Source organism: Triticum dicoccoides, chromosome 4B (genome assembly GCF_002162155.2).
Source record: "Triticum dicoccoides isolate Atlit2015 ecotype Zavitan chromosome 4B, WEW_v2.0, whole genome shotgun sequence".
In the NCBI taxonomy this organism is placed as follows: domain Eukaryota; kingdom Viridiplantae; phylum Streptophyta; class Magnoliopsida; order Poales; family Poaceae; genus Triticum; species Triticum dicoccoides.
The window spans coordinates 656,756,776-656,779,491 of NC_041387.1; the positions used below are offsets into that span (position 1 = coordinate 656,756,776).

Consider the following 22,716-nt stretch of genomic DNA (forward strand, 5'->3'; position numbering starts at 1 on the left):
TTTGCGCTACAAATAAGAGAGGCAGGGAACCAACTTGCATTCTGAATTAACTGAATATACATCCTGCCACTTGGTAGCTTTGGCGTGTTCTAATTGGTGCAAACTGAGTTGACCGATGTAGATGATTGTACGTATATTGTTGCTTCATTCATATCACTAGATAAGATAGGAGTATTATACGTAGAAAGCAACGGCCCAACCCTTTCTAGGTAAGGTTATTATTACGTCGCCTCGTCCAGCTTTCCCTCTCCTCTTCCTCTAGCCGCATCTCCAGTGAAGCCACAGCTCTCCACTCTCGGTCTGACCCGCGTCTCGATCGGCGCTGCACAGAAAGAATGGCGACCAAGGTGGTGGACCTCCGCTCCGACACGGTGACCAAGCCCTCGGAGGCCATGCGCGCCGCCATGGCCGCGGCGGACGTGGAGGACGACATCCTGGGCTCGGACCCGACCGCGCGCCGCTTCGAGGCGGAGATGGCCCGGATCATGGGCAAGGAGGCCGCGCTGTTCGTGCCGTCGGGCACCATGGCCAACCTCATATCCGTCCTCGCGCACTGCGACACGAGGGGCAGCGAGGCCATCCTCGGCGACAACTCACACATCCACGTCTACGAGCACGGCGGCATCTCCACCCTCGGCGGCGTCCACCCCAGGATCGTCGCCAACAACGCCGACGGCACCATGGACATCGACAAGATCGTTGCCGCCATCAGGAGTCCGGATGGGTCACTGTACTATCCCACCACCAGGCTCATCTGCTTGGAGAACACACAGGGAAAGTGAGTTGCTCTGTCCCATGCTCATTCACAAGGCTAGTGCCGCAGTGTGGTAGAGTAATAACTAGTATCGACCCTCATCTTTCCATTTTCGTCGTAAGTGTTCAATAATACGTACTTTGAATAAATGTTTAATAAAATGGCTGTGTACATCTCTGAATTCGAGGCCAGGGCTATCCCCTTTTTGAAAAGAAAAAATGAGTAATAAGTAGTACTCCTACTAGCTAACTGTGCTACTCCCTCCGTCCTTTGAAGAGTGTACTTCCAACTTTGTTGGAAAGTCAAAGATTTTTATGTTTGACCGTATTTATACAACAATACATCATCATTTATGCCATCAAATTAGTCTCATTAGATTCATGATAAAAAATATTTTCATCATATACCTATTTGGTTTCACAAACATTGATATATTTTTGAATAAATTTGGTCAAACTTTGTGATAGTTTGACTCTCCAATAAATTTGGAAGTACACTCTTTAAAGGACGGAGGGAGTATGTTACATGATTTGATAGTATTTTTGTTGTTGTTGTTGCTGCTGCAGTTGCGGCGGGAAGTGTCTTTCTGTAGAATACACCGATAAGGTTGGTGAAGTTGCTAAAACCCACGGCTTGAAGCTTCATATCGACGGAGCTCGTATTTTCAATGCCTCCGCAGTAAGTACTATGTACTACTCCCTCCGTTCGGAATTACTTGTCGCGAAAATGAATGTATCTAGATGTATTTTAGTTCTAGATACATCCATTTCCGAGACAAGTAATTCCGAACGGAGGGAGTATATATAAGATCAATTAACCAGATGGTCTAAGTACCAAGCACAGTATGCATGTCGATCTTCTGCTGCGATTTTAGATCATCACTGCTATCTTAATCTGTCAGGCGCTTGGGGTTCCTGTTGATAGACTTGTGAGAGCTGCTGATTCGGTTTCGGTACGTATCGATTTGCTTGGCACTTCTATAATGGCAGATTGTATACAATGGGCCACGCTGGTATAGGATGTGTGACTGTATTTCTTTGTTAAACGTGGAAGTGCAGGTAGGCCTAGCGAAAGGGATAGGTGCTCCTGTTGGATCAGTTATTGTTGGTTCCAAGGCCTTCATACACAAGGTGATGATGGATATTACTGTATTTCTGCTAGTAAGTTTGAGCTGCTTGCGCAAGAGAACATGTAACGAAAATCTGGCAAATAATATTTTCAGGCTACAATTCTTAGGAAGACACTAGGTGGTGGGATAAGGCAGGTAGGAATTCTTTGTGCTGCTGCCGAAGTTGCAGTCCGCGACACCGTCGGCAAGCTTGCGGACGATCATAGGAAGGCTAAAGTCTTAGCAGGTTTCATATTAATTAATCTTTTCTATCCCATTTATATAGGTATTCCATCGTGTGTGCGTTACAGCCCTGAATATGTTTTCTTGTCCAATTGTTCAGATGGGCTGAAGAAAATCGAACACTTTACAGTTGATTTAGCTTCAGTGGAGACCAATTTGGTTAGTACTCTTGCTAGTCCATCAATCAGAGAGTTTGGTTGATGTTTCCTGACTGATTAAATTTCATGCATCCACATTCCACTGTATTCCCTAGGTGTTCTTTGATATGGCGGATGCACGCATATCACCTGCCAAACTGTGTCAAGTCCTGGAACAGCGCAATGTGCTTGCAACGCCAATAGGCTCCAAGAGGTTCAGTTCAGTTGACTCAACTGCTTTTTTTTTAGTACTGGTACAAAGCTCAACTGCTTGGCATAAGCACATTTATGCCTGTGTTGATCTCTAACTACAGCTTTTTCTTTCAGTGCCTGTGTATATTTATGCTTCGTATATAACTTCATTTTGAACTCCCCCAATCTACAGCGTCAGACTTGCGGTACACTACCAAATTTCAGATGGTGACGTCCAGTATACTTTGACATGCATCGAGGTACGAAAATCTTAGATTCTTGTGTGAGACCTTGTATCAACGACGCTCTGGGTTGGGTGTGGATAGCACTGATACGTCGCTCTGTTTTCAGGAAGCCGTGAAGGAAATACTGACTGGCGATGCGAAATTGGAGCATCTGACGAACAGCGCTGCCACGAATTCAGAAGGGCGCTAGTAGCTAGCTTAGCTAGGCCACTTCCCTTTGCCGCCCACCTTACGTATCCATCGGTGCTGCTGTATCCAGCTTGTTTGTGATCGTGGCCGGCATTGGCAGTGGTAACAACTTCCAAGAATATCTATTGCCTTTTTATGCATGCGATGTGCGTGTGATTATGTTGCGGAGCTTGCGACTAGGGATAGTAACGATGTATATTGGATAATTGCTTGCACCATTCATTATGCCTGTTGCCAATCTTTATCGTTTCTGCCAGTATTGTTTATTTTTGAAACAAAGGCAAAAGTTTTGCCTCATCCAATAATTACAAAGCCGCTACTCTCCGGTCATGATTTTTTTCTTTCTTTTTTTGATAAAAGATGGGTAGGCTCTTCCGATTTCCATTACTAGAAACCAAGCATCCAACATGTAGAAGTCAGTGACTCAAAAGAAACAGCATACCTCTCCCCGTGCCCTCTAGACACCAGAAGAGGCTGCCAAAGCAAGATATCAGACTCCAGACCAAACAGAGCCACAATTTAATTGCGCCAGACGGGTCTTGAACTCAAGACCTCTTAGCTCCGGTATCATGTAAAAGTGCATGCTCTAGCCAATGCAACCAAAAGACCGATCTGATTGAAGAGACTAGGCAGCATATTATACGTCAACAATAATGTTATGATTAAAGCAGAGGTTAAAAAGTCTAGGGTAAGCCTCTTTAATAGGTTTGTCATCTACCAATATATCTTCCCAAAATCTGGTGTCTTTTCCATTCCCCAGTTTTTTCTTAGCGAATATAAAAAAAGGTCTTTCACACTCATCAGACTGGACCAAAACTAGGAATCACTAGGGTTTTTTTTTTAAATTCTAGATGTGCATTCATCAAGAATGTATTTTCTAAACAACACATTTTGCCATAACCCTTCTTCCATTTCTATTTTCCAAAGCCATTTAGTTAAAAGAGCAGTGTTCATGATTTCTAGGTTTAAAATCCCCAAAACCCCTACCTCTCTAGGCAAACAGCAAGTCTGCCAATTCACCCAGTGGTATTTCCTCTCATGTTCATCTTCTTGCCACACCAATCTAGCCCTAAATTTACCCAAATGTTTCAGATTATTTCTCGTCATGATTTTACCCAAATGTTTCGCTCCAGCAACTTTCCAAAGCTTTGCTTGGCTCTTGATCATGTCAAAAATGATGAAGGGTGGGGTAGATTTCTGCAGGAAGACCCTCGCTTCCTTTTGTTCCAAATGGTCCAAGAGACGAGCATGGTGATTGATGCCATTGCTTTTCGGTGTGGCATGTGGAGATCCGACATCGCAATCCACCACTCCTTGACTGTTCGCTCGGCGAGCCACGTGCGAGTGTGTAGTATCATGTATAGTTGAACCCAATCCTTTGGCACCCCCAAACTCTCAAGGTGTAGCGGAACTTGTAGAGGAGATGTGCCATTGTTTCGTTTCCACATTTACAAAGGGTTTGTGTGGGACTTGGTCTGTATGTTGTGACTCCATTTTCATAATGAAAATGGGGGTCATGTGGCCCCTCTGATCGAAAAAAAAAATGGAACAACCCGTAATGCAGCCATCCACACTTGGTCAAACTGTCGAAGGTCCAAATCCTATCTTGGATAGCAAGCTAACCAAAGAACATGACCTTCAAGGGTGCCCAAGGCAAAAGTGGTGAAGCGACCCATCAGAATTTTAAGTTGCAAAATGTGCAATATTAAGGCATGTCAACCAAGAGTCTCGATCGTAAAGATATTACAATGCCGAGTAGTCGCAATATGAAATACAGTACTTTTCATGAACTTGGTTAAAGTTTAAGTTTAATGTGATTAAATCATATACTACGTTCTATAACTTGCCAAGGAGAAAATACGATTTTAGGCGTGTCATAACGGTGCGTGGTGTCAATTCGCCCCGACAAAAAATAAGTGCCATGGTTTGAGTTGTTGTTTTTTTTTTAGGGATTTTTTTTTTTTGAGGGATGTGGTTGCCATGGTTTGAGTTGAAACGGAGGGAGTACTCGATATGGAGTAGTATCAATTTGCTCGCACCACCCAACCATGTGGAACCACGTCATGTTTTAACACTCCAGTTAACGTGCACACGACGTGGTGCAGACCGTCTACCCTTCCTACCTGACCAAGCCAGCGGCACACGGGAACACGCACGAGGAGCACATATTTTACACCGTACGTCGACGCCGTGCTGCCAGTGCCAAGTCGCACACCAGCTCGGCCACCAGCGCGTCCATCATCAACCCCTCCAACGCCGCGCAGACCTCCCGCTCCTCCTCGCCGGCGCGCACCCACCGCCGACCCCGGTCCATGTCCGCCAGCGCCGCCTCCCCGGCGTACAACACGTCCTCCGCGCCCCACCGCGTCCTGGCGCCCTGCACCCAATCCCGTGCCGCACGCACCAGCGCCGACTCGTGGTCCGACGGCCTCGACGCGCCGATCACCGGCCCTGCCTCCGACGCACGGCGCCGGTCGAGTCCCTCCTCGAAGAAGTCAAGGAGCAGCCGTTCCGTGGCACCCGAAGTAACTGCCGTGCCGTCGTCGTCGTCGTCTTTGAGGAGTCGCGCGAGGAGGCGCCGGGGCACGTCAGGTCCGCGCTCTGCTTCACGATCGGCGCCGCTCCAGCACCGTGGTGACCACGTCGCCGCCACGCCGTGGTCGGCGCTGGTGCTGCTGGAGTTGCTCGTCTGGGTGTGCGTGTCGTCAGATTCCGCAGACTGGCGATCAGATTCGGTGCCGAACTGCGCCTCGAGATCCACGGGGCCCACCGCATGCGCCAGGCCGTCGAGCCGTCGGATCTTGTGCAGCAGCAGCAGCTCCTGCGCCTGCGCCTTGTTCGACCCTGCAGTCAGTCCCATGCATCGACGAGGTTAATTAAATCAACGGCTGTGAATTGTTAATAACACTAGATGGATCCATGAAACGGCTCTTGATGGTTGACCTAGTGCTGCTCATACTACGGCTCTCCAGGTTGCGAAAAACTTATTTACTCCACACGATGCGTTGAGTACGTATACTTGATCGATCGACTGGACAAGCGTCACGATCACATGCGGCGGCCTAGATTCCGCTGCTCGTCGTAGCACGCATGGCAATATAATGCGCGGCAAAGGTCAATTCATGGGGATTCATGGGAGGTCTCTAGCCAGCCAAGGAGACCGGGCGGCACGCCAAACGGGGAGAGCTCTCTCCGTTCCCGTTTCACAACGCGACTGCCTGTGGTCCGGTCCAATGGGGACTACTCAACGGTTTCGATGGAGCTCTGGACCGTCGACCGATCTGGAGGTTGAAATAATTTCATTCTGTGATTTGATTTCGTCTATAGGTCAAATTTGTCAAATTTGACAGAGCACGGTGCCGACTCGGGCGTGGCACGCTAACCAACATTGATCTAGCACGTACGGCACCGATGAATTAATCTGGGAGAAGAGAAGGCTTACGTAGCGTACGTTGGGGATCATCGGGGAGGCAGTGCTGGAAGGGGGTAGCAGGCGAGCAGGTGCCGGGGTCGCTCGTTTCGTCGCCGTCGTCGTCGTGGTGGTGGTGGAGGAAGGGGAAGTCCATGACGGAGACGGGGCTCAGCTGCTGCTTCTCCTCCTCCGTCGACCCGACGGCATCGCCGCCATGTGTTAGCTGCTCCTGCAATACACGCACACACTGGGTTAGTTTACCGTCTCAGTCATTTTAACCGATTGAAATGACCGCACAGAAAGGGTACGCCAAACCGAAAGGGCCACAGTGTCGACCGAGAACCAACCCAATCCAACCCGTGGTTCCTTCTCCTCGATCTACAATTCTACATACAGTATTTCCAACGAACGACGTACGTGCTCCACACCACAGAGTTGGTACCAAAAGAGCAGCGTCGCGTTGCAAATGTCAGATACATGGATGTAGATACACTCTTCTTTTTTGTTGCTGACAACCTTGGTGGATCATTCATTCCGGTGGTCACCGCGGTGGTGGCTGTGGCCTGTGGAGGAGAGACCGTGTCGTGGCGTTTTCGGCGCAGCTGGCTAGCAGACCTACGTGCTCGTGCGTGACGCGTCGGTGCCACCGTGGGCGATACCTGAGCAAGACGCTACTACTAGTAGTACTACGGAAAAGTACACTTGATCTGCCAAAATTTATGACTTCCACGAGCGGTGAAGTGGATGGCTTTGCTCTCTCACCACCCCAAAGAAACCCGAGCGATTAATTAGCCTTGCTAGCTGCCGTCTTGAATCAGCAATGGCAGAAGCTGGCTGGTGTTAATTCGTGAGTGAGCCCACTCGAGCTCACTTGAACCGATGTCGCCGTGCAGACAGCCGGAGCACACAGGCACAGGCACAGAGCTAGCACTGCACCGCTCCCTATTCACTCACTCAACTCATAACGTGCCCGTACTACATCACTTGATGAGTGGGAGAAATAACTTGTCTACTCTCCTAGTAGAATTAAAGAGCTTTTGCTGTCTATCTAGACTGAAGCACCCAGCTGTCTGCCACGGTAAAAAAGCCACCCTCATTTCTGAGGCGAGGCACGTCGCAAAGCACCTTTCCGGAGGGGAGTATACTACTGTTGTGGCCCCGAATTCTCTTCTGCTTAATTAATCGATGAGGCAAATCTTTTGCCTTCGTTTCAAAAAAAAAATACTGTTGTGGCCCCGTATGTCAGCGAGTTTGAAGCTGTTAACGCCGTCAGCAGAGTGTCGGTCCGTGGCTGATGACTCGAGTTGACAGCGGCGCACGCGCGGGGGGCAGGGGTACGGGCACAATCTTAGGCCTCCTTTGGTTTATAGGGTAGGAAAATCATAGGAATAGAAAAGTCATAGGAAATGAGATGACATGCATCTCAAATCCTATGAGTAGGAATAGGAAAGAAGATGTCATTTGATTTACTTCATAGGATTTTTTTCATTGAGTCTAGGCTAATGTTTATTTTCCTATGAAATGTGGAGGATAGGAAGAATTCCTCCATAGGAATAGGATTCCATTCCTACAAACCAAAGGGCTTTAAAGAAATTTTTCCTACAAAAACCCTATCCTATGAAATTCCTACAAAAATCCTACAAACCAAAGGAGGCCTTAATTCACTAGTTTTTTTTTTGAGACAACCTTCGTCTCCATCACATCGAAATCAAGAGAGAATATTTTGGGCTCACCAATAACCCACAGAGAGCCCATCCCGTCCCTATACTTGAGTTCCCCTACGACCTCTACCTCTACTCGTGGCAGCTGCCCATGCATTGTTTTTTCCCAGCGTCGCAGAAAATCGTTTGGAAAAAATCAAAAGTGGTCAAATTTCGTACCGTCCGTAACACTAAACAACACAGGATCGATATAGAAATCTTGGTTTTATCTCCCTAGTGATCTGGATGTTTACGAATTTGTTTTTTTTTTCGAATTTTTGATGATGTGCCCATCCAAGCCATGCATGTATGCAGTGGCGTCGCCCATGCATCCACAGCGATCGATCACCAAACTCGACTGTATTTACGACGCGCCAACCAACCAAACAAATCGCGAAAGATTGAGCGGCATTCAACGCGCGGGCACCACCAAAGCCACCCATGGCGAGCGAGCGGCAACTAGTCAAACACGCAGGCAGAGCAATGGACTATTGGACTGTACTGGGCCGGAGGACTCACCTTGTGCTTGGCACCGGCGGCGGCGGGGCCGTCGTCCGCGTGGACGCTGACCGAGCTGGACGACGGCGACGGCGACGGCGACGGCTTCGAGGCGGGCTTCTCCTCCGCCGCGTCGACGGGCGGCGGGCCAGGCGCCTCGGCGTCCGACTCGGCGTACTCGGACGCGCAGCAGCTGCTGACGACGGGCGACGGGAGGCCGAGGGAGTCCCGCTCGCTGCCGTCGTCGCCGGGGTGTCGCCTCCAGAAGACGAGCCGCCGCGAGAGGGTCCTGGAGAGGCGCGAGATGGCGGCCAGCGACCGGGGGCTCCTCGGGAAGAGGAGGGAGGAGAGCGTCCGCGACGGGCTCCGCCGCAGGTCGGCCTCGATGAGCAGCCGCACGGGCGCCGTCTCCGCCTTAATCTTGGCCTGCACGCCGTCGTCGCAGGAGGGGACGGGGCAGGGGAGCAGGCGGCGCGGGTAGGAGCGGAAGCCGTCGCTGCAGCTGGACTCGCACGCCATCTCCAGGAAGTCCCGCAGCGTCAGCGGCGCCGCCGCCCCCATCGGTGCCGACTACCGAGTGCCGAGTATGCTGCGTGCGCGCGTGCTACGGTCGAGCTTGGTGCCGGCGAGCTGTGGCGCGCGTCGGCGGGAAATGCATGTGCGCAGTGCGGGCTCGACTGTGCCGGGTCGGCGAGGTTTTGGGTAGTTGAGAGCTAGCCTGAGATGGAGGAGGGACGAGCGAGGTGGCTGCCGGTGTGGCAGCTGTGGGGTGGCTCGGCTTAAGTAGAAGAAGCAGTTGGATGGATGCAGGGAGTGGGCCGGCGTTTAAACGAAGCCCGCTGGGTGGGTGTTCCCGCTGGATCTTTTTCCCGTGGTCCCCGGCCGGTCAGTCAGCAGTCAGCACCACCTGCGATACTGCGCGATTATATATCAACCAGCAACTTAATTAAGCTCACGAGTATTAGTTGTGATCAACCGGAGTGGATACGAAGACACGCTTTTGCACTAGTATATAAATGTAGTATAACTAAGAAGACATGATAATATCGTATCTATAGAAGATGTGAACGCGCGTCATGTGGTGCAAAATATGCAGAGTAATTGGAGACAGTCCGGTCGAGCGAGGCACTAAGGGTGTGTTCTTTTTTTCTATATACTCCTTCCGTCTGGGAAATACTTGTCGAACACAAGGATAAAAACTGATGTACCTAAGGACTAAAATACATCTAGATACATCAATTTCTCTGACAAGTATTTTCGGATGGAAAGATTATACATTTCAGGCAATAGATTTTTTAAGCCTTTGTTCAATGTCGATGATCGGACGTTGCGATCCGTGCAAAATTTTACATTTTTATTAGGTTCTAAGAGTGAACAAACACATTTTTCTGCATTACATGACAAAAATACACAGATGTACATGGTTTCACATGAGCCCACGTGAATAGTATATTCGAAAAAAATACTAAAAAAGGAAATCTGAAAATTTGGGATATCAAACCTGATCGACCATTCTACTCGCGTATGAAATTTCGCAAAGGAGTGACACCTCAGTATTCCGTAGTGAAGAAAAATACAATCTAGCCTTACTAGTCCTTCAAACAGTGTTCTCAAATATAGCACATATTTTGTCATTTTTGCCTAGAATGCCATGGGTGTCATTTCTTTGTGAAAGTTTATACGCGAGTAGAATGGCCGACCATGTATGCTACAAAAAAAATCAGTTTTTTTATTTTTGTAGTACTTTTTTGATACTATTCATAATAGTAGACGTATTTTAGAGTGTATATCCACTCATTTTGCTCCTTGTGTAGTCTGTATTATAATCTCTAAAAAGGCTTAGATTTAGGAACAGAGGGAGTATATATTACTCCACTATGGAGTAGATTTTACCTGGATCAGTTGTGAAAATAGAAAAAAAATATTTTCTCTCGAAATAGGCTTTCGTCCCGCTATATAGATATAACAACCCCCCGGTGCAATTATGAGTCCAATGCTGGGGCAAACAACACAAGCACGCCCAAACAAAACAAAACAAAAGAAGGAAGAAACTAATGTCAACAATGTCAGATCAACGAAAACGATGATGACCCGCAACTGTTGTGCCCACCGGAGAATTTCCACCATGCTCCTAGCACTTCGAACCTCTGCATACCAAGAAACACCTTCAGGAAGGAGCGTGACGACAACGACGCTGCTGCTCGGATTGGTCCTAGGGTTTCCCCTGATACGCGGAGGGGCGTGGGGAAGGGGAATGCCTGGCATTCTTCAGGAAAGAACGACGGCGCCCACGGGCGTCATCGCGCAGGTGCCGACAAGCCAACAGGGATTTCTCCCATCCACCAAACACCTCCAACGCCGGACTACCCGTCGCGCTCCACCAAACTTGCCACCCACCAACATGCGCCACCACGGTCTTGCCATCATCACCGCCGCCTCAGCATGGTCAACAAAGCAAGACCAACGGAGCCGAGAGGGAACAACCGGGAACGAGAAGCGGCAGAGTCAGCAACCACGTGGGAGGGGACAACCTCCACCGCCATCGGTGGTCTTCGATCGGACGCAGCAATAGGAGCACACGAGGCCCTCTAGGCCCGGTCGAACCCGAAAGATGCTCAAGAAAAGCTCATGTTGCCGCGTTGCAGTAGGCGCGCAACAGTCTCCGCAACCCCCTGCACAAGCCGCACCTCCGTCTGTCGGAGCTGTCGCAGGCAAGTTAGGGTGAGACCCGCCCAGACCCAGATGGGGCCCAAAACGGCCCAGATCTGGGACGAGAGGGCGCCACCACCATCCCGCAGCCAAGTGGGCGCGCTACCGCCTCCTGGCCACCCGGAGCAGCGCCACCCGAGGCAGCGTGCCACCGCCGGAACCGCCATGGACCGAGGGACACCGCCGCCAGCCGCCACCACCCGAGCCGGAGTGCCGCGTTCGAGGAAGCACGAGGCCGCCACGCAGGGAGGGCCCGGTGAAGCACGCCGGCGGCAGCGAGAGAGGGTTAGGGGGAGGGAGTGCTGGAGGAGGGGAGAGGAGCCCCCGGCCGCCTCGCTCGGGGAGACGACGCGAGGGGAGCAAGAGAACAATAAATAAATCTTTTCTATATAAGGACCAAGATGTGTTAGATTAATGTAGTCCCAGACAATGCAGCAGTTGGCCACCTCGGTCTGAACCAAAACGTTTGCTGACCCTTTTTATCTAGTATAAATCGTGTTTAGGTGAACAAAAACAGGCTGGGTCCCTATTACTAGAATACTCCTGTGCAATACAAAAATTGATCATTCATCAACGCATGCAACTTTGTCGAAATTCCTAATATATCTTCATCTACTTTAACAAGTCATAGGTCCAGACCACGCTATACAGTATTTTATCTTTTTAGAAAAGGAGAGTATGCCGGCCTCTGCGTCACTGTTTGTACCTCTCCGGCAAATTGCTTTTTAGAAAAGGGGAGTATGATTGTGTGCATCGACGATCAATGATAATTTTCCACCGTACTACTACTAGTCCTATATACCTATGCATGCCCACAAAGTCTGAGTCCCCATCTATGGATTGAATCACTCGCATCATTCTCTTTAATACTCCCTCTTCGAAACATAGCGTGTCCTCGGGTTTCCGCGCTTCAACTTTGATCATAAATTTGACTAACGAGAGCGATTGCGGCGGGAGCAAAAATTATAGCAGTGAATTTGTATTCAAAAAAAGTTTTCAATTATATAATATTTTTTCTCCCGCCGCAGTCAGTCCCGTTGGTTAAATTTATGGTCAAAATTGAACCTCGGACAACGCGGGCACACTATATTTTATAGCAGAAGGAGTATTCCAGGTATATATGTGACCTTAACTAATTCGTTGACGATGATGAGCACATGCTACTGTACAGATCCCATGGCTAGGCGCCCATGCCGCTTGATGAATTAATGATGAGTACAATTAGTAGTACGTTTTTGGCAATCATTCGTGTTTGCTGTTTTCTTCCTCGTTCCTCCGTCCGAAAATACTTGTCATTAAAATAGATAAAAATGGATGTATCTAAAACTAATATACATCTAGATACATCCCCTTTAATTCATTTTGATGACAAGTATTTCCGGACAGAGGGAGTACGTATCGTACGTGGTCACCCTTACCGACGACGACCCACGAAATATACTTGTCATTCGCCTCCCACGCATGCCACAATAGTCAAGCACACCACGTTGCAATGTACATCTTGGAGATTTGACAGCTCATTTGTACGTACGCGGTATAGTTTCTCTGGCTTTTAACTTTGGTGGTACGTACGGTTGCTGCAAGCACGCCAGCTTGTCCCCCTCCGTGAGTAAAATCGACCGGACGGAGGCGTTGCCACTGCAGTAAGTAAGTAGAGCGAGTGCCGAATTCTACTTGTGCTGCACGAGCCGAGCAATTGACCTGCTGATTAGCTTCGGCGGTGTTTCAGCCGCCGAGCTAGATCCGTCGCCGTGAGATTCGATTTCTTCCAGGGGTTCGAGACGTGTAAAATATATTGCAGTGTATACGACTGCACGTACGGATTGCACACCTGTATGGCAGGGGATTACACCGGTAGTCTCGTGATCATGGAGTACATAATAAATACTGCAAGTGAGTATGTAGGAGTACTTGTGTTGACACAAATATTATACCATACTGATGAATTGCAGTACTGGTGCGTGCATTGGAGCAGCATAGTGGAAGCTTCAAGCTGGCTCCAGCTGTGCCATTTAATCGTCGAGTCAGACACCCCTTCGCCTGCTTGATCATCCCTGTCAGATGTGGGAACGAATTGAGTAATCAAGCTTACTGTAGCTCCAAGGTCAACTCGTTGATCGGTTGATTATGCGTGCCTTGCCTGCAGACGTACCGTGCTGGCACTGTGGCATACATGGGCGTGGCGCGCTGGCTGGATCTACACTACACGCGGCGGCGGGCGTGGCGACACGAGAGATGAGATGGGGCAGAAAGAGGTGCAAACTGCTGCCTGCATCAGGCCCTGCCGGGTCCGGCGCCGGGGCGCCGGGTGCCCGTACGGCCACGCCGCGGGAGGCAGGGTGGTTAACTGCGCCGCCTTCATCTTGACGCCAGGGAGCGCGGCACGTTCGCTGGTTCGTACGTGATGGTGCGCGCGCGCATCACGCGCCCGTCGCGTGCCGATGCCAGCTGCTCCGTCGTACCGTACGTGATCTGACTCTCGGCCAGTGCCAGCTGCTCCGCCGAAGGTCCAACCTAGTGAAGTGAACAGAGCAGAGTATAGGTTTTTTTTTTTTTGAGACACAGAGCAGAGTATAGGTACAGGTGTGGCGTGTCAATGGGCTCTAGTCCTGGCCATCTCAGGCCCGGCCCTGTCGGTCCACCCAGGCCCAGCCCTAAAATCCAGGGCCTAGGCCCGATGGGCTTGCCCGTGGGCCAGGCTTGGGCCTGAGTTTTGAGCCCATCAGTAGGGCCTGGATGGGCTTGGGCTTGGCATATTGGCATTTTAAGGAAGAGGTCCGGCCCACGGCCCTAAGCCCTAAGGGCTTTTCAGGGCTTTTTACCATATGGGCTGGGCTTGGACTTGAAAAGTAGGCCCAAAGGTAGGGCCTGGGAGGGCCTGGGCCTCAGTTTTTTGCTGTGGGCTTTTTTAGGCCTGGCCCAAGCCCGGCCCGGCCTGGCCCATGGCCAGATATAATGGGCTCTGTCCTCTCGAACTAGCCGAGGGTCCAACGCACCTGCTGGTTTCTTCCTGCCAGTTTGATCACTGGCTCTTTTGGGAAACCAAAAGGTTTTGTTTACCGAGAGCGGCGTCGCAAAGGATTCTTTAAAAAAATCAAAGATAAATTTAGAAGTTCCGAAAAATTCTAGTTTTTTTTAATAAATACATATGCATGTTCTTCAACTATGTATAAAGTGTCGTTAATTAATTAAATTATTTGCAAGCTACACAACGACAATAACAAATATTTGGCCCAAAAAGAGAAAAAGCCGGCTATATTCTATGTATTTGTCTTTTTTGTGTACATCACATATGAAATTTTGTCAATGTTTTAAATAGCATAGCCTTTTCAGCAGGATGCCGCTAAATGGTCGTCTTCACAACGCTATAGCTGTTTTTGGAGGCCCGCCGCTATTTTTCATAGCCCGCTATTTAAAACATTGAATTTTGTACGTCAATATTACAAATATATACCTATGTGTATACTTTCTTTTAGATTTTGTGAGGTGTGGAAAAATTATTTTTTGCTGAAACATAATTAAAAGAGTTCCATAGAGCTCGGTCGTTGCTTGCACTTTTCGTTGTTTACCTGGCTTTCCAACTGTTATGTTTCCTGCGCTCCCTGTGCCTGTCGAAAACTTGTGATCATGGACATGTCGAAGAACCAGGTTCGTTGAGATGCTCGGAGCTGGCCATAGCTCGTATGCGCTACGTCTCGCTTACTGTGAGATGAAAGAAAGCATCGCCTCAAGCGGGGTATAGATTGGTTTTAGAACATTCTTTTTTTGTTCCCTTCTTTTTTTTACTTCTAGTTTTTTTGTCTTTTCTCAAATACAAGTGGCTTTTTTGAAAATGCACGTTGAGCATTTTACATATATAAGTTGAACATTAATTAGATACATGTTGTGGATGTTTTAAGTAAGTGTTGAACATTTATCTGAATAGATGTTGAAGACTTGTAAAATGCACATTAAACATTTTTTTAGTACACAATAAACACTTTGAAACACACATTTAAAATAATTTTAAAAATGTGCAAACATTTCAAAAGTAATAGACTCTTTTTCCTAAATGACACCAAGAATTTTTATATGTTATAGAGATTTTTCGAAATGTGTGCAAACGATTTTCTACATTTCCTGGATGTTATTAAAATATTAGTATGAAAAATATTTTTAGAATCATCAACAATTTTTTGAATGGTATGAACATTGTTTTTACAAATCACCCAAACGATTTTTTAGATTTACATAAATATTTTTCAAAAATGGCAGGAATATATTTATAAAGGTGTGAATTTTTTTAATGATATGGCCATTGAAAATCACACGAGCAAGGTTTACATTTCATGAACATTTTTTAACGCACGGTGAACAATTGTTTTTTTAACCCGTTAACTTGTAGCACCAGCCAGCCCATCACATTACCACTAGCCGACGCACGGGAGGGGGCCGATTAGCCATGTCGTTCCTAAGGCCTGTTTGAGCAATGCCCAGGAGTCCTATAGACCAAGTAGTTATCTAAAGTAATTCTTTCTTGTCATCTTCTTCAACTTGTGAATTTTTTTCATCTTCTAATGTGAACCATGGAGCAGTTTGCTTCTGAACCTTTTTTTTTCGAGAAACTTCTGAACCTCATTTATATACAGATGGCAAAAGTGGGAAACTCTTCCAGGGACTTGGAACTTTATGAGATCACTTTAGGATGGAAATGTGATGGTCTTCCCTACCACACAAGCTGGTCTTCAGACGCGCACGTGCGTAGCTTCACAAATGTTGATTACTTTGTTGTTGTCGCTACCGCTATCTGTTGGTCGGTAATACTTAATGAGGAAAATATTTGTTTTCATGTACTTTTTCCTTTTCCCTTTTGCTCTAGATTTTTTTGTCAATTTATTTTATTTATTCACACCTTTTTATATCTCATGGTACTGATGTTCACTTTCCTATTTCTAATTTTTTGTAAAACCATTCATGGGATGTTTCTTGAATTGTTTGAATTTGTTCTTTATAGTTTGTTGTTCTATCAATCACTTTGATTTTGTTCTATTGGTAAAACATTTTGTGGAGTACATAGGGACAGTAACTTATTTCCCATTTGATTGTTGGGTTATCCTCTCAATTTATTTACGCAAAATTTCTGTGTCTCTTGGGAATGGTTTGCAAGTTGCAACAAAGAACAAAAAGAGCAGCGACTGCTTGTGGCGGAAAAGAACAAAGAACAAAATTAAAGGGGAACTGAAACCGGCTCAACCCAAACAAAAGCACTTACTCCCTAAAGTTGTACTAAAGCAGTGCCAATTAATTTGGATAGGAGGGAGTAATGTATTAGTGAGGGCTGTAATCTTTTCATTTTTGGACAAGGTTGTAATCTAGAGAGATGGTGAAAAGTTAACAAACCAAACGCTTTGTGCTTTCCCTTGGTAGTTTGTTTATATACTCCCTCCGTCCCAAAAAAATTGTCTTACATTTGTCTAAATACAGATATACCTAATATTAAAACGTGACTTGATACATCTGTATCTAAACAAATCTAAGACATGAATTTTGAGACGGAGGGAGTATTTCTCACTGATGATATTTTATCTTTGACTGGACGGATAACCAATATGACGAGATCAACTTGCCACGTATCGATAAGGGGAGCCGCAAAGTTCGCGCAGCTCTGTACTTGTGTGCTGTGTCTGCTCGTTCAAATTTCGTACTAGTGCAAGTGCAACAGACCAGCTACACCCACAGGAGAAAGAAGAGAAACTCAAGAGTGTTCCCACAAGCTCATGCCGCCATCGTGGTCGTCGTCCACCGCCGTCGCCGCGCCCAGCCTCGGCGGGCTCATCATCAGCCCCTCCGCCATGCTCGCCAGCAGCCGCGGCATCTCGAAGACGTCGTCCTCGTCCACGACGGGGCCCTGTTCACCCGCGCCGCAGCTCCCGGACCCGGAGCGGCCGCCATCAGCCTCCGTCCGAGGAGAGCTGCCGGCATCGACAACCATCGCCGCGGCTGCGGCCGCGGCCGCCCGTATGTCGTCCGGCGCGCACGACGCCGGCGCGGGCCGCGACAGCGCCTCGCCGGGGAAGTTGAGCGCGGGGCCGGCGGCCCGGGCCCCCCGCAGCGCCAATGCGGCGGCGTCGTACGCGGCGGCGGCCATCTCGGGCGTCCGGTACGTGCCCAGCCAGATCCTGCTGGCCTTGCCCGGCTCCCGGATCTCCGACACCCACTTGCCGCCCCTGAGCCGGATGCCCCGGTACACCGGGTGCCTCGTGTCCGCCCGCGCCCGCCTCCCCGTCAGCGCCACGCCCGCCTCCTCCCGCTCCTCCTCCATCCGCTCCGCACACAACAATGGCGTAATTGTGTCGTGTGATGATGCTAGTCGGATCACGGCGAGGGTTTAAAAGCACAGGGGAGGCCGGTGGTGCATGCCAATGGCGGCGAGAAACTGGAAAGAATTTCTGGGACGCGTCTCTCTCTCCGGGTTGCTTCCTTGGCTAGGGATTAGCTTAGCTGGGGAGCACGAGAGAGCCAAAAGTTCAGATGATCTTTGTTCGCCGGTGGTCGAACGGCGAGCCGCCACGTCGGGGCCGTCCTAGGTTGTTAAGAACGCCATTAGTGCGTCGCCTTTACAGGTCTGTTGAGAATAGCCGGCGAGCACACGTGTCGATCCGTCAGTGTCACTCTGGTTGACTCGGGATAGTTTTACTGGGTCGGAGGATCGCTGTCAGGTTGACTCGTTCTACCGGGGCCCCGACCGACGACAGTACCATGCATGATCATAATCCACCACGGGGAAGATTGAAAGGGGTCAAGGGGGAGAAGATAGTACATATACATACGGACGTGAATCTTGGGTCTTGGTGCCGATGCACCCAAATTGAATAATAATAATTTTTAAATTTTAATTTTCCTTTCTAATCAAGCATGAGCAGGTGTGTGAAAAGTTTAGCGAACGAATGACTTCCATGGTATTTTGGACGACAACAAAAAGTCAAAAACAAAATCCAAACTATACAAAAGTTATTATTCACGCTTTTTCTACTCACAATTCTTTTTTTACGGGAGAAATAGCATTTCATTACTCAATCACAATGTCATTACAATCAGACGCTGCTATTTCCAATACTTCAACTGGACCAGCTCCTAACCAAGTCATGGTCCTGCCTTCGATTCTAGCAAACTTAGCTAAGCAATCACTAGCTTTATTTTGAGATCTAACTATATGAGAAATACAAGTTTTTCTTAAACCCATGAGGTGCTTAATCTCTCTAACAATAGAGGAATAAACCGAACGATCTGTATCCAAGCTTGATAAGAGGGAGCAAGCTTCGATAGAATCCATCTCCACCACGATCGGCAAAACGCTTCGCTGCAAGGCAAGAGACAGGCCTTCCATACACGCACACAACTCCGCCTCAAGGGAGTCTTTGCATGAAAACAACACCCTGCAGGACGAGAAGTTAATAGCTCCTTGATGATCACGTAGAATCATGCATGCACCCGCCTGTTCTGACGTAACAAAGGAACCGTCGGTATTCAATTTGGACTAGCCCGACTCCGGCGTAGTCCACTTCCGTTCGACCTGAATACCAGCGCATCTCCCCCTTCTCGCTGTATCCTTCCATTCAATATAGGATTTGCCTTTGGCTGGGTCAGCCTGTGGATTTTGTTTGATACCAATCAAGGAAACTAGATAGCTTTGAAGAAATCTTAGAGAGACTTCCATAGGCGGGGCAGGCTTAGCATGAACAAGTTCGTTTCGGACAAACCAGCACCTCCAGAAAATCATTAGTATCATTGTTCGTTCCAGGCTAGAAAGAGATCCCAGGACGTGTAGCGGCCATTCTTTCCCGTTATTAAGTATTGATGTGATATCCGGGAGCTTCCACACCTTTGCCATGGCCACAAACAGATCACGTCCAAACTGACAGCGCACGAACGGGTGAAAGTTATCCTCCTCTTCTACTCCACATACCGGACACATACTCGTGGTTTCCAATCCAATACGGTGTTTCCTCTACCATGTGGGTAATGCATCATTGGACAATCGCCATGCAAAGTGTTTCACCGTTGGAGGGGCATCACACTTCCATATGAAGTCCCAGCACGCCCGACTTCCCGAAGGCACAGAGCTGGACGCCACCGCAGAACTCCGGTGCGCCTCGTCAAAAGCTAGTTCGTAAGCTGATTTCACCATAAAAATACCATGTATGCCCGGGGCCCAGGCGATCTCATCTCCTTCCATTCTGGGAGAAGCACGAATCTTCATTATTTCATGTACATCTGCAGCCACAAAATACTCCCGAAGGAGCTCGACATTCCAAGACCCATTGGCATTAAGCAGACCAGAAACAAAACGAATACGGCAGCGCCCCTGAGGAGAGATCGGTTTATATGAGAAGGGTCTCGGGATCCAGCTATCCCGCCACACCCGTATGCTTGCCCCGTCCCCTACTCTCCAAAGCAGCCCCTTTTTCAACAACTCCAGACCATGGCATATAGCCAGCCAAGATGAGGACCCATTACACAGCAAAAACAGTATCTTCCAACTTGCCATCAGGGTAATAACGTGCTTTTAGAACCCTAGCACAGAGGCTGTCTGGCTTTGTTAAGAGCCTCCACGCCTGACTGGCCAGTAGGGCCTGATTAAACATCCGAAGATCACGAAAGCCAATACCTCCTCTGTCTTTAGGCTGCAAAAGATGGTCCCAGTTCTTCCAGTGCACTTTCCTTTTACCTTTTGCTGAACCCCAATAGAAATTCCGCACCATGCGCGTAAGGTCATCACAAACGGAAAACGGTAGCTTGAAGACGCCCATAATATAAGTTGAAAGCGCTTGCGCAACCGATTTGATCAACACTTCTCTCCCCGGTTGTGCCAAGAGGCCATCCCCCCATTGTATCAAACGTTTGGTAAGCCGCGTCTGTAGATTCTGAAAACGCCCTTTAGACATCCTCCCTTCTGGCGTAGGCAAGGCCAAATATTTCTCCTCGAAGTGAGTGCTCGTGATATTAAGTACTGATCTTACTTCCTCTTGAACCGCTATGGGGCAAGCGTCACCAAAAAGAATGGAGCACTTGGTAGGGTTTATGCATTGCCCCGTCGCCTTCCCGTACAATTCCAACACCACTTTAACCTCATCTGCTTGCTCTCTTGAAGCCTCAAAAAACAGCAATGTGTCATCAGCAAACAATAAATGTGAGACACCCGGTCCTCGTCTAGAGACATGCACCGGTGTTATGTCACCCGAAGCCACTTTGCTCTTTAGAAGAGCTGATAGACCATCTGCCACTAGCAAAAACAGAAACGAAAAGAGCAGATCTCCTTGCCGAAGACCACACGTCGGCGCAAACGAATCCAAGAGGGTTCCATTTAGTTTGATAGAGTATCTCACCGACGTGACACACGACATTATCCAGTCAACCCATCGCTGAGAGAAACCCAACTTTTGCATCATTTGCCTCAACAAGACCCAATCCACTCTATCATATGCTTTTGATAGATCCAATTTGTAAGCACAAAAACTCTTTGTGGGGTCCTTCTCTTGCTTAATATGATGTATACACTCAAAAGCCACTAGTGCATTATCAGTAATCAACCTCCCTGGAACGAAAGCGCTTTGCTCAGGAGAGATGAGATCATCCAGCAATGGCCTCATCCTATTCACTAGGCACTTAGAGATGACCTTATAGATAACATTGCACAGACTAATGGGCCTATAGTCCGTGATTCTTACCGGGTTGGGAACTTTTGGAATAAGTACAATAGATGTGGAATTCACTCCCTCCGGCATGATACCAGTGCTGAAAAAATCCTTCACCGCAGCCAGCACACTCTCCTTGAGGGTAATCCAATTCCTCTGAAAGAATCTAGCGGGGAAACCATCCGGACCCGGCGCTTTTAGTGGCCCGATTTGAAACAGAGCGTCTGAGATCTCTTTATCCGTAAAAGGCTCACCCAACCTTCTGTTATCCTCCTCGGTCACCACCGGGTTAATCAGATCCAAAATAGGCGCTGCATTTAGTGTGGGATCGGCTGTGAAAATATCATGAAAATAACTGTTAGCCACTTCCCCCATAGAAGCAAGATCGGAATGAACTACATCGACACTATCCGTCAATTCCCGAATCTTGTTTTTCCTCGCCCTCCAGACTGCTTTGCTTTGGAAGTATTTTGTGTTTCTATCCCCCTCCTTCAACCACGTGATACGTGATCGTTGTAACTAAAGCATCTCTTCTTGATACAGAAGCTCGTTCATCTTGTCCGTCACTCTTGTGATATCTTGGCGATCAGCATTCATATGCATCAACTCCTCTAACTGAGTACGGGACTTGGCAAGCTCCCTTGTAATATTACCAATTTTTTTGCTCCACACCCTAAGAGCTGCCATTGTTTTAGACAGAGCGTCCCGCAACTGAGCCATATTATGAACTCCCCCCACTGCCTCCCAGGCTTCCTTTATCACCTCAGGCAGGGACTCATCACGCTCCCAAAACACTTCGTACCTCCTCTGCTTACCACCTAGCGGTCCCGGGTCGGCCGAGCCCTTTAGGACCAGGGCCACATGATCTGAGCAGGGCGAAGGAACATGCACCACAGAAGCATAGGCAAACATGTTCCTCCACGCATTAGTTGCAACTGCCCTATCCAGCCTTACCTTAACATTACCTCCTCCTCCCCTCTTGTTATCATATGTAAAGGGCACACCAACGAAGCCAAGGTCGACTAGGCCACAGATCTCCAACGAATCCCGAAAAGCAATCATTTGTGGCTCACCACGCGGTGTAGGAGATAGATGTTCAAAGTCCCACATGGCTTCGTTGAAATCGCCGATCACAAGCCAAGGTAGATCATTCACTACTTTTAGCTGCTCGAGTTTTGACCACATGATATGTCTGTTTTCCACTCGTGGTTCACCGTATATACAAGTGATCCTCCATTGTGCCGCCCCCTCCTGGACACGCACCAGTGCATCAATAAAGTGTTCTTCCTTTCCCAAGATCTCCACCTCGTAGTTCTCATGCCAAAAAAGAGCAAGACCGCCACTCATACCATTACTGTCAACCCCAACAAAACCCTTCAACCCAATCCTCCCACGCACCTTCTTTATTTTCTCAGCCTTCTGTCTTGTTTCACACAAAAACACCAAATTGGGGGAATGCGACTGACAGATAGTCGCTAGCTCTCGAACTGTCCGGGTATTCCCCCCTCCCCGGCAGTTCCAACTTAAGACATTCATTGGGCCCGGCGGTCCCCCTCACTGGAGGCCGCCTCTTCTATCATGGTTGTGTCACCATCATCCCCCTCTTCCCCTTGCTTCCTTCTCTTGACCATAGGCACCTTGCCCGGAGTAGATGACGGCTCTGCCACATTACTCACCCCGGATCCACTCCCCCCCCCCTCCAGCAACAGAACGGTGTTCGGAACTTTACCCACCAGGTTTGGCAATGGCTGCCCTCGAACCACAACAACCCCATCCGCCCCCATAAGCCTCTTGCGAGCCGTCCGCACATCATCATCACCAATATTATGAGCACCTGGCACGGTTTGCCCACCAT

The 22,716-nt window shown here is 48.5% G+C and overlaps 3 protein-coding genes across 5 annotated transcripts; 1 reads left to right on the forward strand and 2 right to left on the reverse strand.

The window, feature by feature from the left end:
• The first annotated feature begins 249 nt into the window (after positions 1-249).
• Positions 250-3,160, forward strand: LOC119294206 (probable low-specificity L-threonine aldolase 2). Of its 2 annotated transcripts, none has more exons than XM_037572443.1 (9): positions 250-778; positions 1,321-1,432; positions 1,656-1,706; positions 1,813-1,884; positions 1,977-2,109; positions 2,206-2,264; positions 2,359-2,456; positions 2,570-2,694; positions 2,786-3,160. In XM_037572443.1, exons 1-8 carry the CDS (start codon positions 336-338, stop codon positions 2,664-2,666), a joined length of 1,065 nt encoding a protein of 354 aa, XP_037428340.1. In that variant the 5' UTR covers positions 250-335; the 3' UTR covers positions 2,667-2,694; positions 2,786-3,160. The 2 variants fall into 2 exon arrangements, with proteins under 2 accessions (XP_037428340.1, XP_037428339.1); XM_037572442.1 differs by having other exon boundaries at positions 2,628-2,694; positions 2,786-3,153.
• Positions 3,161-4,873: 1,713 nt separating this feature from the next.
• LOC119292094 lies at positions 4,874-9,332 on the reverse strand. Of its 2 annotated transcripts, none has more exons than XM_037570922.1 (3): positions 8,500-9,332; positions 6,311-6,509; positions 4,874-5,712 (listed from the first exon to the last, which is right to left on the reverse strand). In XM_037570922.1, the coding sequence occupies exons 1-3, from the start codon at positions 9,037-9,039 to the stop codon at positions 5,039-5,041; spliced, it is 1,413 nt and encodes a 470-aa protein (XP_037426819.1). In that variant the 5' UTR covers positions 9,040-9,332; the 3' UTR covers positions 4,874-5,038. The 2 variants fall into 2 exon arrangements, with proteins under 2 accessions (XP_037426819.1, XP_037426820.1); XM_037570923.1 differs by having other exon boundaries at positions 6,320-6,509; positions 8,500-9,331.
• A 7,589-nt stretch (positions 9,333-16,921) lies between these two features.
• LOC119292995 (dehydration-responsive element-binding protein 1F-like) lies at positions 16,922-17,488 on the reverse strand. The gene has a single exon (XM_037571617.1). The coding sequence runs from the start codon at positions 17,486-17,488 to the stop codon at positions 16,922-16,924; it is 567 nt and encodes a 188-aa protein (XP_037427514.1).
• Positions 17,489-22,716: the final 5,228 nt, after the last annotated feature.